The sequence below is a fragment of the Rosa chinensis genome, chromosome 5 (genome assembly GCF_002994745.2).
Source record: "Rosa chinensis cultivar Old Blush chromosome 5, RchiOBHm-V2, whole genome shotgun sequence".
Classification (NCBI taxonomy): Eukaryota; Viridiplantae; Streptophyta; class Magnoliopsida; order Rosales; family Rosaceae; genus Rosa; species Rosa chinensis.
The window spans coordinates 77,030,482-77,055,736 of record NC_037092.1 but is presented as its reverse complement, the minus strand read 5'-3'; the positions used below and the strand labels follow the sequence as shown (position 1 = coordinate 77,055,736).

The following is a 25,255-nucleotide window of genomic DNA, read 5'->3' as shown; positions in this document are numbered from 1 at the left end:
AGCATGCTAATATGCATTTGTTTGCTTGCTTGTTGAAAATTATAATGCTAAGTAGTTAAGTACTAGTTGAAAAAAAGAAACTGACAATGATAAGATGGTCTTAGTTATTGATTATGCCTCATTTGTGGTTGTCTGCGGGTCACAAGGTCACAAATGGTAGTTTTTGGTGATATATGTTGTGCCTGACTTTTGCAGAAATTGCAGAAGGTTTGTAGAAAAAGCTAAAGTCTTTCAGCCTCTGTACTTTCTGTTTTCGTGTTCATAACTTCATAAGCTGCATGCATTTGCATGTTTATATGTAATCGAGTAACCTGACTGTTGTGTAATTTACTTGTTTCAGTTTAAAAGCAGTAAGAAGAAAGCTCAAGGACAGAAAGAAGGAGATTCTAGTGTAGTTGTTTCTTTAACTGGTACCTCTCCCTCAATCCTTGACAGAGCTGAAGAAGATGTCACGAATGGAGGAGCTCCAGCTTCCTCATCTGACAAGGTTAGTAACAATCCTCGAGCTGATAGAAAAACGTAGTTGGGTGTGGGAGCACTTTAAGGAATATAAAGATGTAAAAGTCACTAAAGTAAAGGGTCAAGAAGATATTGTAGAAGAATTTAGGAGGGCTAAGTGTATATATTGTCCTAAGGGTCCTTTAGGAGACTATGCTTGTGATTCTTACAAAAATGGGACTCAAGGGATGATTAGGCACATAAACAAATCATGTAAGTATTATCCCGGAAGGAGAGCGATAGATAAAAATCAGAAAGTACTTGCTGGTGATAAAAGTAAGGGTAATTCTATGAAAATGGTAGCATTTAATCCTGATGAAGTTATGAAAGCATGTGTTGAAATGGTTGTAGTTGATGAGCTTCCTTTTAGCTTCGTTGAAAAGCAAGGCTTTAGGCATTTTTGTCATGTTGCAGTGCCAATGTTTAAGGTCCCTTGTAGGAAAACTTTGGTTATAAATTTTCTTACATTGTATGATAAGACAAAGAAGAAGTTGAAAACTGATTTAGCACACTATAGGGTCTGCCTAACCACTGACACTTGGACAAGTGTTCAAAATTTCAACTACATGGTGCTAACATCACACTTTATTGATGATAAGTGGGAAATGCATAAGAGGATAATCAATTTTTGCACTATTTGTAATCATAGTGGGAATTCCATAGGTCTTTTGATTGAGTCATGTTTGCTTCAATGGGGGATTAGCAAGGTTTTAACCATCACAGTAGATAATGCAGCAGCCAATAAGTGTGCTATTGAGTTTGTTAGGTCCGAACTTAACAAAAGAGAAAAACCACAATCAATGTTAGAGGGTAAGTACATGCATGTTAGGTGTATTGCCCATATTTGTAATTTGATTGTTGGTAGTGAGTTGAAGAGACTAAATAGATCAGTGTTGGCCATCAGAAATGCGGTGATGTTTGTTAGGTCTTCACCAGCAAGGTTAGATAGTTTTAAGGCATGTGTAGAACAGGAACAGATCCCTTGCAGAGGATTGGTTGTTATGGATGTTCCCACTAGGTGGAATTCAACATTCTTAATGTTGGAAGCTGCCTTGAAGTTCAAAGCAGCCTTTGCAAGGATGGAGGAGCAACCGGACAGCTGCTTTTCAGCCTATTTCAAAGAGCCTGAGGAAGAGTATGATGAGGAAGGAAATTTGGTTCCAAGTAAAAGCAAGAGGCCTAGAGTTGGGCCTCCATCCGAGGATGAATGGGATAAGGCAGAAATGTTTGTGCAGTTTCTTAGGGTATTCTATGAAGTAACTCTAAGAGTTAGTGCAAGTAATAGGCCCACAATCCATACCACTTTTCATGATGTGTTGTCAATCGAATCGGAGATTAGCAAGCTCTTCATAGAACCTGATATTGCAATAGGTTTGGACACCCAGAAGGTTTCGAGTGATATGGCAGAAAATATGAGGTCCATATTCATCAAGTATTATGGTGGCTTTCGGGATTTGAATCCCTTGGTGTTTATGGGGCTGATCCTTGATCCTAGATTCAAGCTAAGGCATGTAACTCATCTTTTGACAAATGAAGGGTTTGAATTGGAAGATGTGCAGACTAAAACGAGGGAGTAACGTGACGTGTTGATGTCCTAGTATGAAGAGTATGCACCAAAGGAGGCCCTTGCAAAGAAGAGGCTTCACAAAGCACTGTAACAAGCACCGGCAGCAGAGGAAGACAATCTTACATCAATGATTGAAGGAAAGTAGTTTCTGAGCTTGATGAGGCTGTGGTTTCACATGAAGTAGACAAATACTTGTTGGACCCTCTTGAATTCACAAATGAGAAGGAAGGGTTCGAGTTCCCGATTCTGTTATGGTGGAAGATCAATGGAGCCAAGTACCCTATACTTCAAGCAATAGCCAAAGATGTGTTGGCTGTTCAAGTTTCGACAGTTGCATCGGAGTCCGCTTTCAGCACCGGAGGGAGAGTAATCGACAACTTTAGGAGTTCATTGACTCCTAAATTTGTCGAAGCATTGATTGTCTACAAAGTTAGTTGAGGGGGAATGATATTAGTTGCATAGAAGATGAACCATGCATCAAAGATTATGAGTTCTATGAAAAGTGTGAGAAAGGTGCAGATTTTTAACTTTCTGTGTTTGCTTTTTTAGTTTTCAGTTTTCGCTTTTTACATTTCAGTTTCTGCATTTATTTTTTACATTCTGACTATAGTTTCTTGTGTTTTGTACTTTGGTATGTAGATCATGTAACCTCAGCCTTTTCAACCTCTTGTCCTCCTCCAAAAGCTAAGGGAAAGAATGGTATTGGAACTAATGATGAAGTTGTTCAACTCAGTGAAGATGACTCCAAGGATGAAATGGTGTCTGATGATTCAGAAAACAGTTGATGCCTATTGCCTTGATGTGATCAGTTTCTGACTTTCTGGTTTATGCCACAAGGATGGACTCTTTCAGTTTTCATTTTTCAACTTGATTGTTTCATTCTTTCATATTTTCATGAACTTATTTCAATTGCTAGTTTGCTACTGTGGTTTAACTGGTTTGTGAACATTTCCATGTAATATTAAGCTGATAGGCTTAGAACATGTAATATTAAGTTCTATATTAAGCAGAACTTGCTACTGTGGTCTGTGGTTTAACTTGTAGTTCCAAGTTCTTCTTTGATTTGCATTTTGGACAGAAATGTGCATGAAGTTCATTGGAGAACTAATAAGAAATGTTTGCAAATTTACAATGCTGCATTTTTTCAGGTTTCTGGAAATTTTGCTATTCAAATAAGTTAGTACCGATTGGTACCGAACCGATCGGATTCGGGCCTAATCGGTATTGCAGATGAGATTCTGGCGTCCCGAACCGAACCGAGCCGACTTTAAACTCGGTATCGGTATCGGTATAGGCATGTTACCGAGCCGAGCCAAACCGATCCCAGGCCTAGTTAGATGTCACAATACTGTTTTCTTTTCCTTAATTTCTTTGGGGTGAAGAGACACAGCACATGTATTCTATCATTCTATGGTCTAGCTCTTCAATTATCCATAGGAATTGACCTGCAAATATTTCTGGTTAAATTGACCTGCCTACCTAGTCGTCCATCGCCGCGAGTAGTTCCAAGTTAACATGCATTCCTCTAGGAAATATGGTGTTAAGTTAAAATAAATCATATGGGACTCAAACATTGGTAATTGTAGATGTTCTTTCACAAATAAGTCACACGGTAGGTCATCCTTATTGGTTGTGGTTGTCTCATTCAATTTCAATAGTGTTTAAGTAAAAGGGAATTTGAGAGAGATTGATGAGAGAATTGTACTTCATTATTAAGAATAGGAGCCCTATATATAGGGATTACAAAGTACATGTTCTAATGTTACAAGGAAAACTAATCTGAGTAGGTCTAGGAATTCTAGAACCTTCTCTCCTATTACAACCATGAAACTAATCCTAGTTTGAATAGGCACACAAAACTGATTTTCCTTCAACACTCCCCCTTGTGCCGCTCAAACTTGGTGGTGACGCTTCGTCTGTTGCCTCATTAAAAACCTTGCTCGAGTGAAAAACCATGTGGGATAAAAACAAGCTCGAGGAGGAGAAAAGAGTACAACACGCCATTCACTTCTTTGAGATCAAACATGTAGACATCATAACTCCCCCTGATTTCTTCAATCATGGGAGTTCGGATAACTTTCTCAATCCGATGCTCTTCACATGTTTCTCGAAGGTGGATTTAGGTAACGACTTAGTGAATAAGTCCGCTACATTATCTTCTGATCGGATTTGATTCACTTCAATCTTTAGAAGTGATTGTTGTTGTTGATTATAAAAGAACTTTGGCGATATATGCTTGGTGTTGTCGCCCTTGATGAAACCTAACTTCATTTGCTCAATACAAGCTGCATTATCCTCATAAATGCATGTAGGTTCATCCGTGGTAGACTTCAAACCACAACTTCCTTGAATATGTCTAATTACAGACCTTAGCGATATACATTCACGCACAGCTTCATGTAGAGCAATAATCTCTGCATGATTTGAGGAAGTAGCAACAAGGGTCTGTTTTGTAGACCTCCAAGATATCGCAATGCTTCTCATGGTAAAGACATAACCCGTTTAGGAGCGACATTTGTGAGGGTCAGAGAGGTACCTTGCATCAGCAAACCCATCAAAACATCATTGTCATTTTGATGGAGTGGAGGAGGGTGAGGCCAGCCACCCTTGGTAGTGGCGGCGGCAATGTTGCCGGCCATGGCATTTTGGACGATGGCTCTTGAGCCAATTTGGTCCGATCTCATCCTTCCATCATTCCTTTTCTCTTTGTAGGGATAGAATATGCATATCAATCGTACCTCTTAGGTATCGAAAGATTGTCTTTACACCAATCCAATGCGGCGTGTTGGCGCAGAGCTATGTCGAGCTAACAAGTTTACTGCAAAGGAGATGTCTGGTCTTGTGCATTGAGCTAAGTACAATAATGCGCCTATTGCACTTAAATAGGGCACTTCGGCCTCTAATGATTCTTCGTCCTCATCCTTTGGACGAAACAGATCTTTTCCGGGCTCAAGACTACGGCCGATCATGGGAGTACTCACAGACTTTGCTTTATCTCCATTAAAGCGCCTTAGAATTTTCTGAGTATATGCAGACTGATTGATCAAAATCCCATCACTACGGTGCTCGAGTTCTGAACCGAGACAAAACCGTGTTTTCCCAAGATCTTTCATCTCAAATTCGGATTTCAAATATTTAGCAGTTTCCTTTAACTCATCTAGAGTTCCAATTACGTTCATGTCATCGACATAAACTGCTACGATTAATTGCAAATCCGGAACTTGTTCTTTTAATGAACAAGCGTGGGCATATTTCATTATTAATATATCCCTTCCCAATCAAGTAGTCATTTAGACGGTTATACCACATCCGTCCGGATTGTTTTAATCCATATAGTGAGGTTTTAATCTTATTGAAAACGCGCTCCGTGGTTTAGAGCCACTTGACTTGGGTAATTGAAGTCTATCTGGGACCTTCATATATATATATATATATATATATATATATATATATATATCTCTGAATCTAGATCCCCATAGAGATATGCTATAACCGCATCCATAAGCTGCATGTCAAGTTTTTCGAAAACTACCAAACTGACAAGGTAGCGAAACGTTATAACGTCCATTACGGGAGAATACGTCTCCTCGTAGTCGATTCCAGGACGTTGTGAGAAACCTTGCGCCACGAGGCGGGCTTTATATCTAACCACCTCATTTTTCTCATTACGCTTTCTAACGAAGACCCATTTACGGCTAACAAGTTTTACATCTGGGGGTGTCTGCGTTATAGGCCCAAATACCTGTCTCTTTGCTAGTGAATCCAATTAAGCCTAGATCACATCTTTCCATTTAGGCCAATCCGCTCTTCATTGACATTCTTCGACAGAGCGAGGTTTGATATCATCATATTCTATAATTCCTTTTGCAACATGATATGCAAATGCATCATCAATAGCCATAGAATTTCTATCCATCATCTCATGTACACTAGTGTAATTCATGGAGATGTCTCTATTCTCTGGAATTGGTTTTGACATTGGAACGTCCCCCAATGATGTCTCTTGGACATAACCATAATCCGGAATATCCTCATGAGACGGATTATTTATATCGATGATTAATGGATTATTTTGTGCCAAACTCGCTTTCTTTCTTGGGCGAGAATCCATTGAACCTATAGGCCTCCCGCGCTTCCTGGCAAGAGCCATAGGTCAACGTCACCATCACTGTGAGAGGGGACGTTGGCGCCATGCTCAGTTGCCCTTGAGATGGTGTCATGTCCTCTAATTTTAGGGACATCAATCCTTGCAGGCACGTTTGCAGCAGGTATATGTGATCACGTCACTTTAGTGATATCAGAAAACGCATCAGGCATCGATTCTGCTATGTTTTGAAGATCGAGAATTCTCCGCACTTCAATTTCGGACTATACGGTTTGGGGATCAAGTTGAGATAGAGTGGGGACAGACCTCGACAATTCCTGTCGTTCCTGTTGAACATTTATGTTCTTATCTCCCCCTAAATACGGGAAGACTGTCTCATCAAAGTGACAATCCGCAAATCTAGCGGTGAAGAGATCACCTGTCAAGGGTTCTAAGTAGCGGACAATCGTTGGAGAATCATATGCAACATAAATGCCTAATTGTCTTTGAGGACCCATTTTGGTTCGTTGTGGTGGCGCAATTGGCACATAAACTGCACACCTAAATATGCGTAAGTGTGAGACATCAGGCTCATACCCAGTCACCGTTTGGGATGCAGAAAAAGGTTGAGTTGCAGTAGGCCTCAGACGAATAAGCACAACTGCATGCAATATTGCATAGCCCCAAGCAGAAATAGGGAGATTGGTGCGCATTACCAATGCTCTAGCTACCATTTGTAGTCATTTAATGGCGGCTTCTGCGAGACCATTTTGTGTGTGAACATGAGGAACAGGATGTTCAACGTCAATCCCAATGGACATGCAATAATCATCAAAAGTTTTTGATGTAAACTCCCTAGCATTGTCTAATCTTATAGACTTAATAAGATGATCAGGGTGGTGAGCCCTTAACTTAATAATTTGGGCTAGGAGTTTAGCAAATGCAGCGTTCCTTGTGTACAATAGCATGACATGTGACCAGCGTGTCGATGCATCAACCAACACCATAAAATATCTAAATGGTTCGCATGGTGGTTGAATAGGTCTACAAATATCATCTTGGATTCTCTGCAAGAATGGTATATTTTCTTTAGTGTGCTTTGCATAGGATGGTCTCGATCCTAATTTTGCTAAAGAGCAGGCTTTGCAGAACGGATGATGGGCTTGAGAAACAACCAATGAGGATTTTGGTTGAGCCATGAAGTCACAGTTGACTCTAGAAGTAGAAGGAGGAGTCAAACAATGGTCCATGGCATCAAAGCCATGTTGTTGCTGTAGGGGGTAGACGGCGCCGACCCTAAGTGGCCGGTCTTGCACAGTCTTGGCGCTGTGAGGCGCAGGTGCATCTCCTCGAACCAATTTTTAGTTTTTACTTCTCTTCGTTCTGAAGAATGGATGTCCGTGTGAAGTCTTTAATATACAGATCATCATATCACGAACTGGGTGTCCCAAACAGTGATGTCAAAGCTTATATATGTCAGAATCCCATAAATCATCTCTCATAACATGATTGGATTCAATTATTCGAATAGTTGTTGCATACAACCCACTAGAATGACACATAAGTTTCTCTAAGACTCTTTTATGTCCGTAGTCATTAGAGGTGATGCAAAAGAACTCTTGTCCATTCTCACAATGTGTTTCCACATGAAAACCATTGGCTCTTATATCTTTGAAGCTCAAACCCTAGGAGCGTAGAGAGTTTCAGTGACATTAATGATTGTGCCATGTGGCAACAAGAATTGAGCTGGTCCTCGACCATGAATCAATTTAGATGACCCTACCATCGTAGTCACTGAAAATCGAGTATGCGTCATCTCAAGAAATAACTGCCTATTTCGAAGTATGGTGTGCGTAGTAGCACTATCCACGAGGCATTCTAGCTCTCCGAGAAACATACTTGAATGAATAAAGTTCGAATCAAAATCGACACTTTATTTCAATGAAAGCCAATGATTACGTCAAAGTTTCTAAATTTAAACCAAAAAAAGAAAGAAAAAAGGATAATCAAGCTTAGACAAGTAGTAGTTACTCAATCCATTTGGTAATTCCAATTTGGTTGTGACCAGGTAAGGTAAGGTGAGATTTTGGTGGAGCGTTGCTCACTTTTAAAACAGTTCTCTCAGTTCAAACCTTTCCTAGACAGCACAATTACTTTTGAGTACGCCTAGTGAGAAAGAGTTATAACCACTGTCTTTGTTGATAGTGTCCAAATTTTTTTGGATATGGATTGAAACGAATGACGTTTATATGGTCAAATTTTTATGCTTATGAACGCTCTTAGTCTGTAGCCTACGAACGCTCGTAGTTCGTAAAAATCGATGCTCATGGACGCTCTTAGTCTGAAGATCACGAACGCTCTTAGTTCGTATATAGCATGAATCCCCATGATTCTACTTTTAGCAAATCGAACCCACATTATAGAAAGGTGTGATGTAGAGGAAGGGATTTTGTAAGTCCCCGAAGAAAAGTAAATTTAAATTTCAAAAACGGGAACAACTTACTTGTGAAAACTTACACATGAATTTCGGAACTTGAAATTCTCAATACACGCGCGTGTTGATGCAGGCGTGTAGGATTGCAGGCGTACTATCGATCCTGGGTCAGGGATTGCAAACTATCTTTCAATCCCTGCTGTGTGGCTGATACAGGTCTGGCCGAGGTAAGTCGAGGAGCTGGCCGACAGATGCGTGCGCAGGGGCGCGTAGGCGCTGCAGGGGTAGGCACGTAGATGAGGCTAGCTTGGGCTAGGAGCTGCTGCAGTGATGCTTGAAGGTGGCAACAGCGGTTTTCAAGGATTTTTTTTTGAAATTCGGAGCAGATTTGCCTCTGAACAGTTTTCACTTCGATTGGTGTACAGGTCTCAAACAACTCCGAAAAGGGTGAAATTTTGAGGTCAAATAGAAGGGACAGAGACGAACAACTTTTATGAAGGAAGAATTTTGATCTGAGGTCCCTATCAAGACGTTTCGGGACTTGCAAGCAGGCTGATCTACATAGGAACGAGCGTCCTGCTGTGCAGCAGGGGCAACAGGCGTGCGGCGATGCTGCAGGGGCAGTAGGAGGTACACGGGTGAGTAAGGTCTGTAGGGGCAAAGTGCAGCGCAGGTGGATAGCAGCGGCTAGTCTAGCAAGGGCTAGGTGCAACAGTGAAAAGGTGATGTTGAAGAATTTTTTGGTTTTGGATTTTTGATCTCAAGGTTAGGGTTCGAGCTGATAACGTGTTTAAGTAAAAGGAAATTTGAGAGAGATTGATGAGAGAATTGTATTTCATTATTGAGAATAGGAGTCCTATATATAGGGATTACAAAGTACATGTTCTAATGTTACAAGGAAAACTAATTCGAGTAGGACTAGGAATTCTAGAACCTTCTCTTCTATTACAACCATGAAATTAATCCTAGTTTGAATAGGCACACAAAAATGATTTTCCTTCAACAAATAGTTTCATTGGTCAATTAGGGTTGAATACACTTTGCAAGTTTGAAAATTTCAAGTATAGTCCATATTGGATGTATATGATCCTTGTTTGCTTATCGACGTATTGATTCATGAATGAGGCTAATTTTTTGACTAAATAAGGAGTTATAGGTGATACGTGTTTGTAAACAAAATTAATCTTGTTAAAATACTTAAATGACAGTAATTAAGTTGTTGATGCTTAAACTAATTTTAGTGGTTCATTTTCTGATATGATTTTGTGGAATTCAAGATCACCCTTTGCAATTTTGCTTTTTTTTTTTTTTTTACATTGTCAAGGGGAACCCAAAGGCTTCCTAGACCCAAGATAAACCCCTTCGACGCATGTGAAATGCTCCAACTGCGCATTGCAGCACAGTGCCTGGCCACTTTGACAGCTTCGGGGTTCGAACCTAGGTTGGGGAGCACATCCAACTAGGCAAGAACCACTAGGCCACTTGTAGTGGTTTGCAATTTTGTTTTCTTTTTGTTGCTCGAGACCGTTGAGGTTTTTTAGATAACAATTTACTTAGTTTGTAGTTTTTATCATTCTCAATGAAGCATGTCTCTTCAATTTTTTGAGGAATAAGGTTGATATCCTCCCCTTGCCCGTCTTAATTTACTCATTGTTTTTTCATTCAATAAATTTTCTTATATTGTAAAATGAGGGTAAAATGTTTTTTTTTGAAAAGGGGTTTGGAACCCAGCCTAACTGGGAGGCTCAGCCCCACGCCCGTTAATATTATTAATAGAAGAGGGATGATTGTACAGTGAGGGGGACGTGTTACCTACACCTTGAGTACTAGTACAAGAATCCTCATAGAGTACATCCTGGATAATCACAGGAGTCTCATCTAACTAATAATCATCTAGGTAAGAGACACTAGCAAGATGTGCCAATCTATGGGCCACACCATTTGCTTCACGAAAAATAGGTTGTAAAGAAAAAGAAGTAATAGCACTTAAATATGCCTTGCAATCTTCAACTATACACCCTACCTTAGAAAAGTCCTCCATGCTCCCATTTAGGGCAGTAATCACCGCAGCACAATCAATCTCAATGTCGACATCAACCATACCTTGGTGAATAAGTAATAGGAGTCCTGCTCTCATAGCCTCGCACTCCATATGGAATGCAGATCTAACCCGGAAAAAGGGGCGTGCAATTGCTGCTAGACACATACCATACTCATCTCTGATAACAACCCCAATTCCACCTTGTCCCGTAGCCTCCAAGAAAGCCTCGTCTGTGTTCAGCTTGAGCCTTCCACTTGGGGGAAGCTGCCATTTAGTCTTCTTCTTCACCGTCACGGGGTGCAAAGATTAGGACCTATTGAATATATGGTGCAGTTTGAAAAACACTCTAAACAGAGTCCAAACTGCAATTAACCCTTTAAATTAACCTGATCTCTATTTCTTCATTTGTTAGCTCACATAATAAGTTTCCCTAAGAAGCCTGTCTTAAGCACTCCTTAGGTCACTTAACTTGAATTTCTTTCTTATATTTTAGCTTTCAATAAATTTGTTAGTTCACATAACTTTCCTGAAATTTAATCCCTAATTTTGAACTGATCAATTTTATTACAATTTTGGGTTAGGGTTTGAGAATCACCAAGAGTAGAGTAGTCACCGAGTCCCATTACCTATCAAAAGAAATAAAGGTCAGTGAAAGATCGGGGTTACCAACTTATAACCCTCCGATGCTCAAGTCAGATATCGAGATATAACATTGACAGCGTAGCAATACAGAGAAGAAATAGGCTGCATTTGGGGGAGCTTTTTGCTCCCCCGCTTATAAGCAGAAGAGGTAGAACCGTTTGGTAACGCAGCTTATCCTCAGCTTTTAGAAAAAGCTGCTGCAGCTTCTATCGAAAAGGAGAAGCCCGCTCCCCCTTGCTTTCAGAAGCCAGAAGCTGGCAGAGTACTGTGGCGCTGGTTACTGTATATTAATGAAGTTTTACTAATACCGGTTTCTACCCTCCGTTGGTTGAAGCAATTACACTCGATTGCCATGAAACCCGCGATTGATTTCTAGATGCCGCATCAGTCTCTCGTTCTCCCTCTGATCACAGACGCCGCATCAATCTCTCTCCCTCTAACGCTGCCTCACTTGCCTCTCATCACGATTTCGGGTAAGAAATCAAAGCCTCAATCAAGCAGACTTGGCAGTTTAATTGGATATTCAGGTTAGTTGGGAGATCTGGAAGGAGGAGCATGCCAGTCTCTCTCCCTCTGCTTCGTTCTTATCTTTAATCAAATTGTTGTTATATTTGTTTTGATTTTCGTAGTTATGGGAATGATTATCAAAATGGTTAAGTGAATTTGTATGGGCTATGATGAACTTGATGCACTTTCAATTGGCCCGTTTGAGGGCTGAAGGAGTAGTATCATACTTGACGTGTTTTCACAAGAATGGATTTTGGTTGGTTTCTGGCTTTGAACTTTTATCAAAATGAAGGCCCTTGTTCGGGTCAATATTAACAAAACAAAAAAAATTGGCTTGATTCCATGTTCTGTTAGTTAGATCAACAGTATTAGACATTCTCCTAGGGTGTGAGTTCAGTCTTTCTATGTTTTAGCCATTACTGAGTGGTATTACGAGTTTTCCTTGTTGAACATAATCAGCATTGTTCTTGAACCATTAATAGAATAGAAATTACTGGATGCATCAAGTTTTGAAATCATTTTTCACTGGATTCAACTCACAAATAGATGATGTCTTATTTTTGAAATTTTTATGAACCATTAATGAATTTTGAAATGTTTTTGGTGTAGTTTTGTATCATGTATCATGGTAATGAACATCTCTGGTAGCTAATTATTCTATTCCATCCCTCAATGGGATTATGTGTAACTCAAGTATAATTGTAGCCGCTATCTTTGTTTTCTTTTTTGGTCCCCCATTTGCAGTAGCACCTGGATTAGAATTCCAGGTCATCTTTACATGTTGGCTACCCTTCCCACATTATGTGGATCATTAACTGTTTAGTCGACCCTACGGATGAAAGATTCATACTCAAATATTTGTACTTGATATGGTTGTGAAGTTGACCTTATGAATTTAACCATACAATAAAGTACGTTTATATGATTGATGTTTTGTATTGTACAGAATGACTGATCAGTTGTAAAACGAGGATGGGATGCCCAAGTTCTCGGTGAAGCCCCCTATAAATTTAAGAATGTTGTTGAAGCTATCAAGACATTGAGAGCAGAACCAAATGCCAATGACCAGTATCTACCTCCTTTTGTTATTGTTGATGATAGTGGAAAGCCTGTGGGCCCAATAGTTGATGGTGATGCTGTTGTAACATTCAACTTCTGAGCAGATCGTATGGTCATGGCTGCTAAGGCATTTGAGTATGCAGATTTTGATAAATTCGATAGAGTTCGAGTTCCTAAAATCTGTTATGCTGGTATGCTTCAGTATGATGGTGAGCTGAAGCTTCCAACCCGTTACCTTGTAGAACCCCCAGAGATTGATAGAACATCCGGGGAATATCTAACTTACAACGGTGTCCATACTTTTGCTTGCAGGTGAGTTTTAAGTGCCGAGTTGGTTATTGTCACTACTTTCTGGAGTTTCTGCAAAGCATTGTAGGACTTTTCTTTCCCTCCAATGTAAATGTGTGTTTTGTCATCTGTGGAATTGAGGAATATGTGGAAATTCCAGGTGATAGTGGAATCTCATTCAACGTCCAGCCAAAGATGAAGGCATTGGAGATTGCTGAAAAGGCAAGGGATGCTATTCTAACCAAGAAGTTTGAACAGGTAAAAAAAAATAGCCTTCTGACATGCAAGTATTTTTGGTAGATTTTATTTATCCAGAGTGCTATATAATTACATTCTTTTATATTTAGGTACGTGTTAACCTACCCAATGGGGACATGGTGGGGCATACTGGTGACATTGAGGCCACAATTGTTGCTTGCAAGGCTGCTGATCAAGCTGTCAAGGTATGATTGCTATGGTTTTCTGTAATTCTCTTTAAAGTTAGTTTTGAAGAAATGGTGACGAATTTTTGATATGGATATCTGATGGTTTTGTATTTAATCAAGTTGAAAAATGAAAAGAAACCAACTAATTATTGTAGTGTCACCAGTTCTGTCTTGATTTTATTTATTTATTTATTATTTTTTTTTATCAAACCAGTTCTGTCTTATTGAGTCCCATGATTTGGCATATGTTGTAGTTTCAATCCCTGTGTGTCTTGAAAAGGTTTTTTTTATCTTACTGAGATACTCTTTTCTGGTTGTAGATGATTCTTGATGCGGTAGAGCAAGTGGGTGGAATTTATGTTATTACAGCTGATCATGGTAATGCCGAGGATATGGTGAAGAGAAATAAGACCGGGCAACCTCTTCTTGACAAGAGTGGCAACATCCAAATCCTTACCTCCCGCACTCTTCAACCAGTTACTCAATCTTTAGGAAATGAAAGTTTTGGCCTTTAGCTTCAGCAAACATCTGTATAGACGTTGCATCTTGTAAGTTTCAGTCATCAAATTACTGTCCACTTTCGCAGGTTTCAATTTATGGTTTTGTTTTTCTTTGTTAAGGTTCCCGTTGCTATTGGAGGCCCCGGACTAGCACCTGGTGTTCGGTTCCGCAAGGATCTTCCAAGTGGTGGTCTTGCCAATGTTGCTGCAACTATGACCAATCTGCATGGATTTGAGGCCCCTGCTGACTATGAGCCGTTCCTCATTGAAGTTGTTGATAACTAGGAAATACAAGGCAACATAGGGAAAAGAATTCTCACCCTATTATTTCCTAAATTTTGATGTTAGGTTACAGATGCCCATTCAAAGAGGCGTTGACTTCCCTTATTTTTGTTAAATAAGTTTGAAAAACTATGTTTGCTCACAGCTGCTGTGAGAGTACTGGGAGTTGGAGATGACACAACAGTTGAGATGAAAATGGATTTTTGCTATTTTTCCAATTAGCACTTCTTGCCCTAAACATGAATATCCTAGTTTGTTACAAACAATGTCTGCCTAAATATTGCTTTGCTTTTTAGTTTTTTCTCATCTTGAGACATCATCTTTCCCTTGAATTTGATGGTCTATTTCTTATTTATCCCATGATACAAAACTACACCAAAAAAATTTCAAAATTCCCTTGAATTTGAAATCATTTTTCACTGAAATTACAAAAAATTTTATTTTTAAAATTGTTAAATATTAATCATATAGTCACCATGATATATAAAAATTGAAAGTTAACCAAAATTAATAAGGACATAATAAAGATTAAAAATAATAACAAGAGCATTTGAACAACAAGGCAAAATAATCTCTCAGGTCCAATTTGGTCATTCCACAAACAAAAATCACAAGCTAGTTTGAGTTTACCAAACACTTTGTCACTGCTTTTCCCACTAACAGCTCTTATAAAAAATCAATTTACCAAACACTCAGCTGCTTTGCTTTTCAGCTACTTATTCTCAGAAATAAGCAGAAACCAGCTTTTCTAAAAAGTCCAGCCATACCAAACATAGCCATACTGACTTATTGAGAATGGAAGCAAATGTATACAGCAAACATTGGGACTTGTATCCAGTTTGTTTCCGATGTGGGTAAGTATGCACTTTCTGTAGAAGTAAAGTTTGGGTCTGTGCCCATGTTGGGCCATCTTCTGGAGGTAGCTCCAGCCGGCATGGCTGCCTATTCCTGAGCTTCCTAGTGGGGTTGAGTCCGAGGTATTGTCCGGTGGTTCCTGACCAGTCCCCGGTTGGTCCGAAAGCCGTGTTCTACCGGTGTTTTTACTCGGTATGCATGTGCTATTTATTTTTTCAACCTTAAAATTTCACATAGAAAAATCTAGTCGAAGTCACTGTATTAAGAGCAGTCCGTGATTGAGTAATCCCACTGTGCCATCCTTCAGTTAAGTCAACAAAATCAGCATAGACCAATTCAAACCAAGAGAAAAGGAAAGATCATGGAAGATTAGTCTTCTCTCCAGTCCTTGTCTGGGGTATCACCGAATTACTGATCGAATCTCAATTGATAGCATATGGTTTGTACATTTGCTTCTTTTCTATATAAGTAGCAAGCAAAATTCTCCAATTTGTAGACAAGAATAAAATCATATCACATCATATTATCTTCCTCTTTGCTTTATTTCAATGAGAACCATGGCATTGCAGCCTAATCATCTCGTGCCTTATGGTATTCTCCTCTTCATCTGTTTTATCTCAAGTGTCATCTCTACAAACCATGGATGCAACAAAATGGATCATGACTCTCTTCGGTCCTCTTTCGATATGCTTTCTCGTTTAAATTGGTCTTCAAGTGATTGTTGTCACTGGGAGGGCATCACTTGTGATGAGGATGGTAGGGTAACAAGTTTATTATTACCCTCCAAAGGGATCCAAGGAGGCATTTCACCTTCACTTGGAAACCTAACACATCTCTCCCACCTCAATCTCTCCCAAAATCAACTCTCCGGTCCTCTAGGGACTGGACTCTTTTCGTCCCTGAGTCACCTCGAGGTCCTTGATTTGAGCTATAACCAACTTTCGGGAGAGTTAGCCTCAATACCATCCATTTATATTCGAGTGGTGGACTTGTCCAGCAATCTATTCAATGGAACAACTCCATCTTCATTCCTAAAGCATGCCTCGAATTTGAGTAGTCTAAATGTCAGCAACAATCTCATTAGTGGCCAAATTCCATCCACTATCTGTCTTTCTTCTTCTTTGGTTAAAATTTTGGATTTCTCCAAAAATGAATTCAATGGTATGATTCCTCTTGGGTTAGGGAACTGTTCGAAATTGGAGGTCTTTCGTGCTGGGTTTAATAGTCTCTCAGGGACCCTTCCTAGTGATCTTTACAATGCTCTAACCATTCAGGAAATTTCATTGCCTTCGAATAAGCTTTTCGGATCCATTAGTGATAACATTGTCAATCTTACTAACCTCACAATCCTGGAGATCTACTTCAATCAGCTGAGTGGAACACTTCCTTCCCACATTGGGAAACTCTCCAAATTGAAACTCATGCTCCTTCATTTCAACAACCTCCAAGGTTTTCTACCTCCTTCTTTGATGAGTTGCACAAATCTTGTGGAACTAAATCTTGGATTTAACCGCTTGGAAGGAAATCTTTCGGCTCTTGATTTCTCCAAACTTGGTCAACTTGCTAAACTTGATTTTGCCAGTAATCACTTCACCGGTGTCTTGCCAATAAGCCTTTACTCATGCAAGTCACTGGGAGCACTTCGACTGAGCTCAAACGATCTAGAGGGACAAATACAACCTGAGATTCTTTCACTAGAGTCCTTGTCCTTCCTCTCGCTTTCATGGAACAGACTGACCAATGTCACAGGGGCAATGAAGATATTGATGGGTTTCAAAAGTCTCGGGGTAATCATCATTTCACGGAATTTTCTAGGTGAAGAACTGCCAGATGGTGATGCCAATACTGGTTCGGTGTTTAAAAATCTCCGAGTTTTTGGTATAGCTGACTGCCAACTTACCGGTCAAATACCTAGATGGTTGTCCAACCTCAAGAAACTAGAAGCTCTGGATCTATCTTCTAATAGACTCACAGGATCAATACCTGGTTGGTTGGGGAATCTTCCAAGTCTCTTTTTCATAAGCTTGAATAATAACTCATTTTCAGGTGAACTTCCAAAGGAACTTTCCAGATTACAAGCATTGCAATCACAAAAGGCTGCACCTCATGGCCATGGCTACTTTGAATTGCCAATCTACACTCAACGCACAAATGCATCCATTACTGTCTTGCAGTACAACTATCTTTCCAACTTGCCGCGAGCAATTTACCTCAGGAACAACAGTCTAAGCGGCAGAATACCAATTGAGATTGGTCATTTGCAACTTCTTCATGAGTTTGATCTTAGTGTCAACAACTTGGTTGGAGACATTCCCAACCAGATGTCTAACCTCATAAACTTGGAGAGATTAGACCTCTCAAGAAATCACTTGTCAGGCGGAATCCCAGCTTCACTATCAAATCTTCATTTCTTGGCTTCATTTAGTGTTGCATACAATAATCTCCAAGGACAAATACCATCAGGCACTCAGATCCAAGGCTTCAACGCCACTGCCTTTGAGGGGAACCCCGGACTTTGTGGCTCCCCGCTTCCAAATCATTGCCAACAGGCGAATGGAAGTAGTATTACTAAGAACACTGAAGATGGACATGACAATGGGCATGAAATTCAGTGGCTTCATTTTTCTGTCGCATTTGGTTTCATTATAGGGTTTTGGGGAGTTTGTGGCCCTTTAGTGTTGAGCAGATCATTGAGATTTGCATATTTCCAGTTTTTATCCAGTGTTAAATCTCGCTTTTTCGGTTAGTGAAGTGTATTAATTTTCTCTAGGAAAATAAAAAGGTTAATAATAAAGCGAATTAACTTTTCTGGGAAAATAAAATCGTAGATGTAAAGGACTGATTTTAAGGACATGTTCGGGATAGTTCTCAACCAACTATCCTTTCTGCTAGTTAAGGACTTCTATCGTTTGATTTTATGCCAGATACTCTCTCTGAATGATATACAAGTAAACCTTTGAATCCAATCTCTGCAAGAATAATGAACATATGATCACAACTGGCATATGCTACTCAAACATTGGTAATTGTAGATTTTCATTCACAAATAACTCAAATGGAAGTTGACCAAAAAAAAAAAGAAGAAGTCACATGGTAGGTCATCCTTATTGGATGTGGCAGTCTCATTCAATTTCAATAGTTTCATTGGTCAATAGGGTTGAACACACTATTCTTAAAAAAAAAAAAAAATTAGAGTTGATTACACTTTGCACATTTCAAGTATAGTCCATATATTCTTTGTCGAAAAAAGTATAGTCCATATATTGGACGTATATGATCCTTGTTTTGTCGACGTATTGATTCATGATTGAGGCTAGTTTTGGACTAAATAGGGTGTTTTGTAAAAAACGTCCTTTTTTCTTTTTAACTAAATTTTTTTCTCTTCTTTACAGTACGCGCTCCACGCGCGCGCTAACTCTAGCAAATTCTTGTCACAATTTTTTCCCATTCTTGCTCGGTTGTGCCGTGGCGTTGGCGCAAGCCTCTAGCCTCACTGGCTAGCATCGAGTGCGGCCGAACGGGATGTAGTCACAAGTGTATGACTTGATATTTCTAGACTGGGGCAGGGTGGTTTAATCATCCTAGCTTTTGGTTCATGGCGGTGGCTGCACAACGATCGGGTATTCGAATCTTGCTGCAGGGATTGGGGCGACGGTGGGTTTGGGAGGGCGACGATAGGTGCCCCGATTCTGGTGTCGACCATCATGGGATTGGGAGCTTGAGTTGTGGGGTTAGGGTGGTGGGGATTGTTCTACGTTGGTTCTCTATCAGTAGCATGTGGTCGACGCAGGTCGAGATCAAAAAGCGGTGTCAGCACGATGGTCTTGGAGGTGGGATGGTGGTGGCGGTGCTATGTGCTGCAACTATTGTTGGGCTCAAGTCACTAATTGGGCCTGGTAGGTCTGGGGCCTAGGGTATCTCTCTAGGTCCAGGATGCTTTATTTTTTGTTTAAGTTTTTTTATAGTTATTTTTATGTTTACTTGTTTGTAGTTGGGTTAATAAGTTGCTACCATTACTTGGTAGGACGAGGTTGGTTTGGTCTCGGTGTATGCACCTTGAGTGCCTTGTATGCTCTAAATAGGTTGTGAGTTCCTTACTTTGGCAAATGGTCGCAACCTTCTGGTGGCAGTAACATGTTTGCTCTATGCAGACTAGTTCCTTACTTGGTTAAATGGTCGTAGCCTCTTAATGGCAGGGTGAAACTAAGTGCCACCGAATTTACATTCTGGTGGCAATATAATGAGAAAGCTGTTGTATTTATAAACTGATAATTAAGGGGGTGATTGATAAGTATTTTATTTGTTATTTGTTTTGAATAAGTTAAAGTCCTAGTCTACTAGGAGTCTGATAATGTTTACCAAGTCTTTAGGTAAATCCCATGAACTCAGGAGTCGTTTATCATGAGGTAGTCATTTCAAATTTTTTGCTTAGTTTGTTTTTTACGCTTTATTCTTATAGAGCTTTTTTTTTTTTTTTTTTTTCAATCAATGAATTATTCAATTCCAATACTCCTTTCTCTCATATTGTTTAGCTACTCTAACAAAGCTTGTTCTTTGAATCTTCATTCAACATGCTATCACAATTTATAGTCTACAACAATTAATACATTCTCGTACTTTTTTCACTTTACCAATTTACCCACGTATGCACTACGTGAAACATGCAACAACGTTTTCCACACTAATTATGTCAATTGCTACATTAATACTTGTGGGTCATTACTTTTTGAGTGTTTCTATTAAGACCTCCAAATCTGCTCACTTGACTTCACTCTATTATCAATTATTAAATGACATATATAACCTACTATAAAATGACTATTAAGGATAATAATTATACCAAAAAAATATTATATTTATTTTAGGGTCCTTGACCAAAAGCCACACAATTTCACAGAAAATTATCATTTTGCCTCAATCCAATTAAAGATTTACAACTAATGCCTCTATCTCCTCTCTCTCTCTCTCTCTCTCTCTCTCTCTCTCTCTCTCGTCCTTGTCCACGCCGGCATCGATGCCGCAAAAGAGACTTGCCGGGGGCCTTCGAGCTTCAGAATGGAGCCCAGTCGTCGACGACGAGGTTGATGTCGGGGATGCAAGCAACGAGGCCGTCGGAGAAGCCGTGGCCCTGGTGTTCCGGCAAAGTCGGTTTTGGCGAAGTGGTCTCCCCACCAGATCTCCGCCTCCTCATCGAACACCATTTCCCTCTCCCGTAAAATCTCGGATGACGTCGTTCAGATTCTTGCCTCAATCTCCGGCAGCCCCGTCGAGCCGAGATCGGCCAGGTTATGAAGCAGATGAGCGCCACCACTAAAGAGGCAAGGAGAAGCAGGAGTTTCTGGAGCTGGTGAGTTGCTGGCCTCACTCTCCAGCCGCAATCGGAGCCGGTAGGGTCTTCGGTTGGTTTGATTTTTTTTTTTGGCAGATTTCTGATGGCTGTGCTTTTTTTTTTTTTTGTTTCTCTCCTTTTCTTTTTCTTTTTCTTTAATTATCTATTGTATGGACTTGCAACAACTAGTATTAGAGAATCTTTGAAGATTGGAGCCTACTCATCCTCCATATAGTCCATACCTTGACTTGTTTTTTTATGATTGAGCTGCAACCCTCTTGTTTTTTTTTCCTTTTTACTTTTTTGGTAAAATAGGGGCCAGAAGGTCCAAAAGGGAAGAAAAAAGAAGGAAAAAAAAACGTTTTATCGGGGGCAATAGACGTGTATTGCCTCCCAATAGACGTCTACTGGGGGTAATAGACGTTTTGAATTGATGTGATTTTTTTTTTCTTTAATCAAAGTTTTATTTGTGTAATTTTAGAAAAATTAGTTCCCATTTCGATAATCCAAAAGTCTATTGGGGGGCAATAGACGTCTATTGGGGGGCAATACATGTCTATTATGGGGCAATAGTCTATTGCCTCCCAATAGAGGGCCAATAGACGTCTATTGGGGGCAATGGAGGTTTTTAGAAAAGTCCGGTGGGTGGTAGCCGGTGATCGGAATCCGGCTGCTGGTGACCTGATTCCTGTGAAAGTTGGCCGGATTCTGGCCGCCGATGACGGGGCTCAGGCGAAGTCCCCTATGGTTTCTCTCTCTTCCATTCTCTCTCTCTCTCTCTAAGTAACAAAGGTGAGGGTAAAATGGTATTAAAAAAAAAATCTTAATGGGGTATTAGGGAAGATCTCCTTAGAGTGTTTTGGGTAAGAGGGAATTAAAAAACTTAGTGGGGTAAGTGGGAAAAAAATCTCTAAAAATGGTGTAAATGGACACCTTTATTTTATGTAGACTTTGAAATTCAATAATATTAGATTGTATTCTTTATTATTTTCCTTATTTTCATTTTCCAATTTCACTACATACTCATTAAAGCTTTCATATATATTTAATAAGAAATAAAAATATGAGTAAGATCATGTGATAGAAAAATCTGTGATATATATATATATATATATATATATATATATATATATATGCTAAACTCATATTGGTGAGGGAAAACAAAATAAATCCAATTATGATTTTTGACCTAAATCTAAGTTTATCCATTATATTTGCTATAAAAAAAAAGAAGAAAAAAAGAGCTAGCAATTAAAAAAAGGGCCAATGATAAAAGAGGTCATTTTAAAGTGCTTTATTATAATTCAAACACCACTAATGTCCCCATGATAATTAAGGTCACCCCTTAACAACCTACCACTATAATTCAATTTAATTACAAAAATTTCCACCGGCATATCTCTCTCTCTCTCTCTCTCTCTCTCTCCCCCTCCCGTTACCTAGGCTCGTCTAACCCTTATTCGAATCTCTTGACCCTTGCCAAGATCTATCTATCTATCTCTCTCTCTCTCTCAAATTCTTTGCATCTGGATTATCTGTTCGTTCATGAAGCTCAGAAATCAATAGCTTCCTCGTCCTTGAGACCTTCGTCGACGACAGCGGCAGCAGCCCCGGGGAACAATGGCGAAGCTGGAAGTTCGGAGAGGCAACAACTTCATCTCGCTCGGTAAACGATGTCGTCTGTTGGTTCCAAGCAGGCGTCTTGCTCGACTTCATGGCTGAAAGAGGAAGAGGCGTCGCTGTTGAGCGTGGAGGCTTCTACCGCGGATTCGGAGACCGTTGACGTGGAGGCCACCATGGTCGCGGCCTGAGGATCATGAAGATCACGCCGGTTCAGAAGCAGACCCCTGCTGATTAGAGGACTCACTTTTTCTGGTAAGTAACGATCTCCCGCTCATATCGCGGTCATGGATATCTTAGTTGTTGTTCATAGTTGAACAATTACTAATTCAATTGAATTTTGGTTGAAGAAACCCTAGATTATCATGATTAATTGCTAGGCGTCTAGTTTTGTATGACTAAGATGAGGAGATTGTCAATAGTTTGGCGAATTTGGAGTCTGAATATTATAGTGTTTGATGTCAATGTTAGATGAGGAACGTGCTTTGCATTGCTATATTCAATATTACTGGGTATGATTAGAATTTTCTATCTTGTTGACTTTTGCATTGTACATAGATTTTTTTGTTAGTAATCTGTATAATGATGAAACTTTAGATTGTATTTTAGTGTAGAGAATCCTTAGATGCTATTGATTTGTTAAAATTGATTTTGAGGCCAACAATAATGATGCAAAACTTGAACAAAAAAGAACAGAGATTTGGTGAGTAGTCTTACTGGCACCCATTATCTTGTATTCTTGTTGGTGCTTGTTCAATGGTTATAGGATTAATGAAACTTTGGATTTAGTGGAAGTTCTTTGCATGCCCAATTTCGTTGAAATTAGATTATCAACATATAGGCTATTCTTTATTAGTTTTGTTTTTATGTAACTTTTCTTTTGAAAAGATTTTTTATGCATTCTCACAAATCTCATTCTCTGTCTTGAATAAACACATAATGAAGGTATGAAGAAGCTAGGAAGGTGAATGTTTGTTCCTGAATTTGCGTTGATTAAGTTCAATACTTTAAAATGCGCCTGCAAGATTTCATCTTTAGCTCCAGTAGTGAAATTAGTTTCAACAGGCTTTCAAGGTGGCAAGATTTTTTAATTTTTTTTTTGGGTTTCCAACACCTGTGTGTGTGCGCACCTTAGTACTTCGTAATTGTGGGTTTGTTGCTGATATAGTGCATTGAAAGTGGATGAACTAAAGACCTTTTTTTTAACTCTTTTTTTTTTTTTCACGTTAATTAGCACCAATAGGAGTTTTCATATTTTGGAGTGGGAAATAGTGCTAGGGCATCCAAGTTGAATGATGTCGTTGAAATATGTGGGACTTAAGTCCCATGTACTGTGTAAAAGCTACAGTTGTCAAATGCACTCTGCTTGTTGTTTGTGCAACTCTGAAGCACATGCATGTAATAAAAGATGATAATTAAAAGATTTGGAGTGTAATCACACTTCATTATCCCAATTTCTTGGCTCATTTGGTTGTTTCTATACTTCCGAAGTTTAGCTCATGAGTATTGACCAGTGAAAAATCATCTTCACTATTCATTGAATACTTTGGAGTTGCGTTCTTATTTTTCTGTTTGTTTCTCTTTTTTGTGGACTGCATCAAATGAATTGAAACTACAAGCATAATTGAGTTTATTTATGTTTTTCAGAGTCCCGGAGGCATTCCGTTCAGATCAGAGCATCATCTTCGGAAGTGACATCCACTTCTGTTGACACTGGTGAACTGATATCAGAAGTTGAAGGTAAGCAATAAACTTACTACTTCATAGCAAGCAGTTTGTTTCCCTTTGCTGAATGCATGATATGGTAACTTTGCTGAATGCATGTTAATAACTTGGCTGAATGCATGATATGTTGTGACTTCTGATTGGTTTTACTTGCTAAATGATTACTATGGTATGGATCATTTAAATTTTGATTTTTGTCAATTATTGTACTTCAGCTGTAAGTTGTTTAAGCATCTCTATTTTTGTGTTTGTCCTAATGGAAATATGGGTTTATAGGCCGAGAGAACATAGAAACAAGGAAGAATGGTGATGTACGCTACAATACTCGTTATCATGTGCGCTTTCATGTCTGTTCTCCTAGTCCTCAAGGAGATATTTTTGGATCTAAGAGGACAGTTGGTTCCAAATTTTGGCTCCATTCTAATTGTCATAACCCTTCCTTGAGAGGCTTCAACACGAGAAGATATACTCTCCTTAGCAGAAGACAAGAGGGAGTTTTGGCGTGCCTAGGTAGATATACTACATAAAAGTAATTATTCTATTGTATCCTCTATATTTCTGGGTATTATTGAACAGTGGGTGGGGGGAGGGTAGTGATCAGTTAGGGAATGAATGACCTGGAAATTGTATGTTGTTACTTGAGGAAGAGTGTTTGTCAATCGATCTATGTTGATTTTTTGATTTCATTTGTTCGGGATTTTGGTGCTTGGATTCCCCTGCGCCATATGAGTAAGATGAGGGACTTTTATTCTTTTCATATTTAATCTACTGATTAAATAAAACTTCAATACTTCAATTCTTGGCCCCCAACTTCCTCCTTAACATTATGTGATGTGGCTCATCTAATGTGATGTGGCTCATCTTTGTCGGTGATTTGATCTTAACAGTAGCTTGACCAGCTACATAGCCAGTGACATGGCCAGTAACTTGGCCAGGAATTGACAGCCACATGGTCAGTGATTTTGTTGGTGACTTGAGGTTAACAGTCGCTTGGCTAGTTACATAGCCTATGACATGGACAATAACTTGGTCAAGAATTGACAGTGACATGGTCAGTAACTTGAGGTTAATAGTGACTTAGTCAGGGATTGACAATGATATGGTCAGTGACATGTTCATGACTGTGACATGGCCAATGACATAATTAGTGACTTGAGGTTAACAGTTACTTGGTTAGTGACCTCACTAATTAGGGACTTGACCTGACCACTGACTTCACTAGCTAGTGACTTGGCCGGAGATTGACATGTCATATACAAAGTCAGTAAAATGGATATAATAATGACTCGACAAGTGACATGTTATTAACAGTGACTTGGCCAATGACAATGTGGCATGGCCAATGACTTGAAGTTAACAATTACCTGGCCAGTGACTTAGATATAACTATGACTTGAAA

At 39.4% G+C, this 25,255-nt stretch overlaps 3 protein-coding genes and 1 long non-coding RNA gene across 4 annotated transcripts; all 4 read left to right on the top strand.

The window, feature by feature from the left end:
- Positions 1–794: 794 nt before the first annotated feature.
- On the top strand, positions 795–12,932 carry LOC112164110 (zinc finger BED domain-containing protein RICESLEEPER 2-like). Its single transcript, XM_024300348.2, has 4 exons — positions 795–2,005; positions 2,203–2,494; positions 2,615–2,696; positions 12,733–12,932. The coding sequence occupies exons 1-4, from the start codon at positions 795–797 to the stop codon at positions 12,930–12,932; spliced, it is 1,785 nt and encodes a 594-aa protein (XP_024156116.2).
- A 15-nt stretch (positions 12,933–12,947) lies between these two features.
- Positions 12,948–14,330, top strand: LOC112164109 (2,3-bisphosphoglycerate-independent phosphoglycerate mutase). The gene is made up of 5 exons (XM_040505993.1): positions 12,948–13,144; positions 13,201–13,378; positions 13,468–13,563; positions 13,866–14,021; positions 14,166–14,330. The coding sequence occupies exons 1-5, from the start codon at positions 12,948–12,950 to the stop codon at positions 14,328–14,330; spliced, it is 792 nt and encodes a 263-aa protein (XP_040361927.1).
- A 1,361-nt stretch (positions 14,331–15,691) lies between these two features.
- On the top strand, positions 15,692–18,025 carry LOC112166141 (receptor-like protein 2). Its single transcript, XM_024302912.2, has one exon. The coding sequence runs from the start codon at positions 15,731–15,733 to the stop codon at positions 17,927–17,929; it is 2,199 nt and encodes a 732-aa protein (XP_024158680.1). The 5' UTR covers positions 15,692–15,730; the 3' UTR covers positions 17,930–18,025.
- Positions 18,026–21,897: 3,872 nt separating this feature from the next.
- LOC121049031 lies at positions 21,898–24,654 on the top strand. Its single transcript, XR_005799170.1, has 3 exons — positions 21,898–22,386; positions 23,779–23,871; positions 24,133–24,654. It is a non-coding gene; the product is annotated as an uncharacterized LOC121049031 (long non-coding RNA).
- Positions 24,655–25,255: the final 601 nt, after the last annotated feature.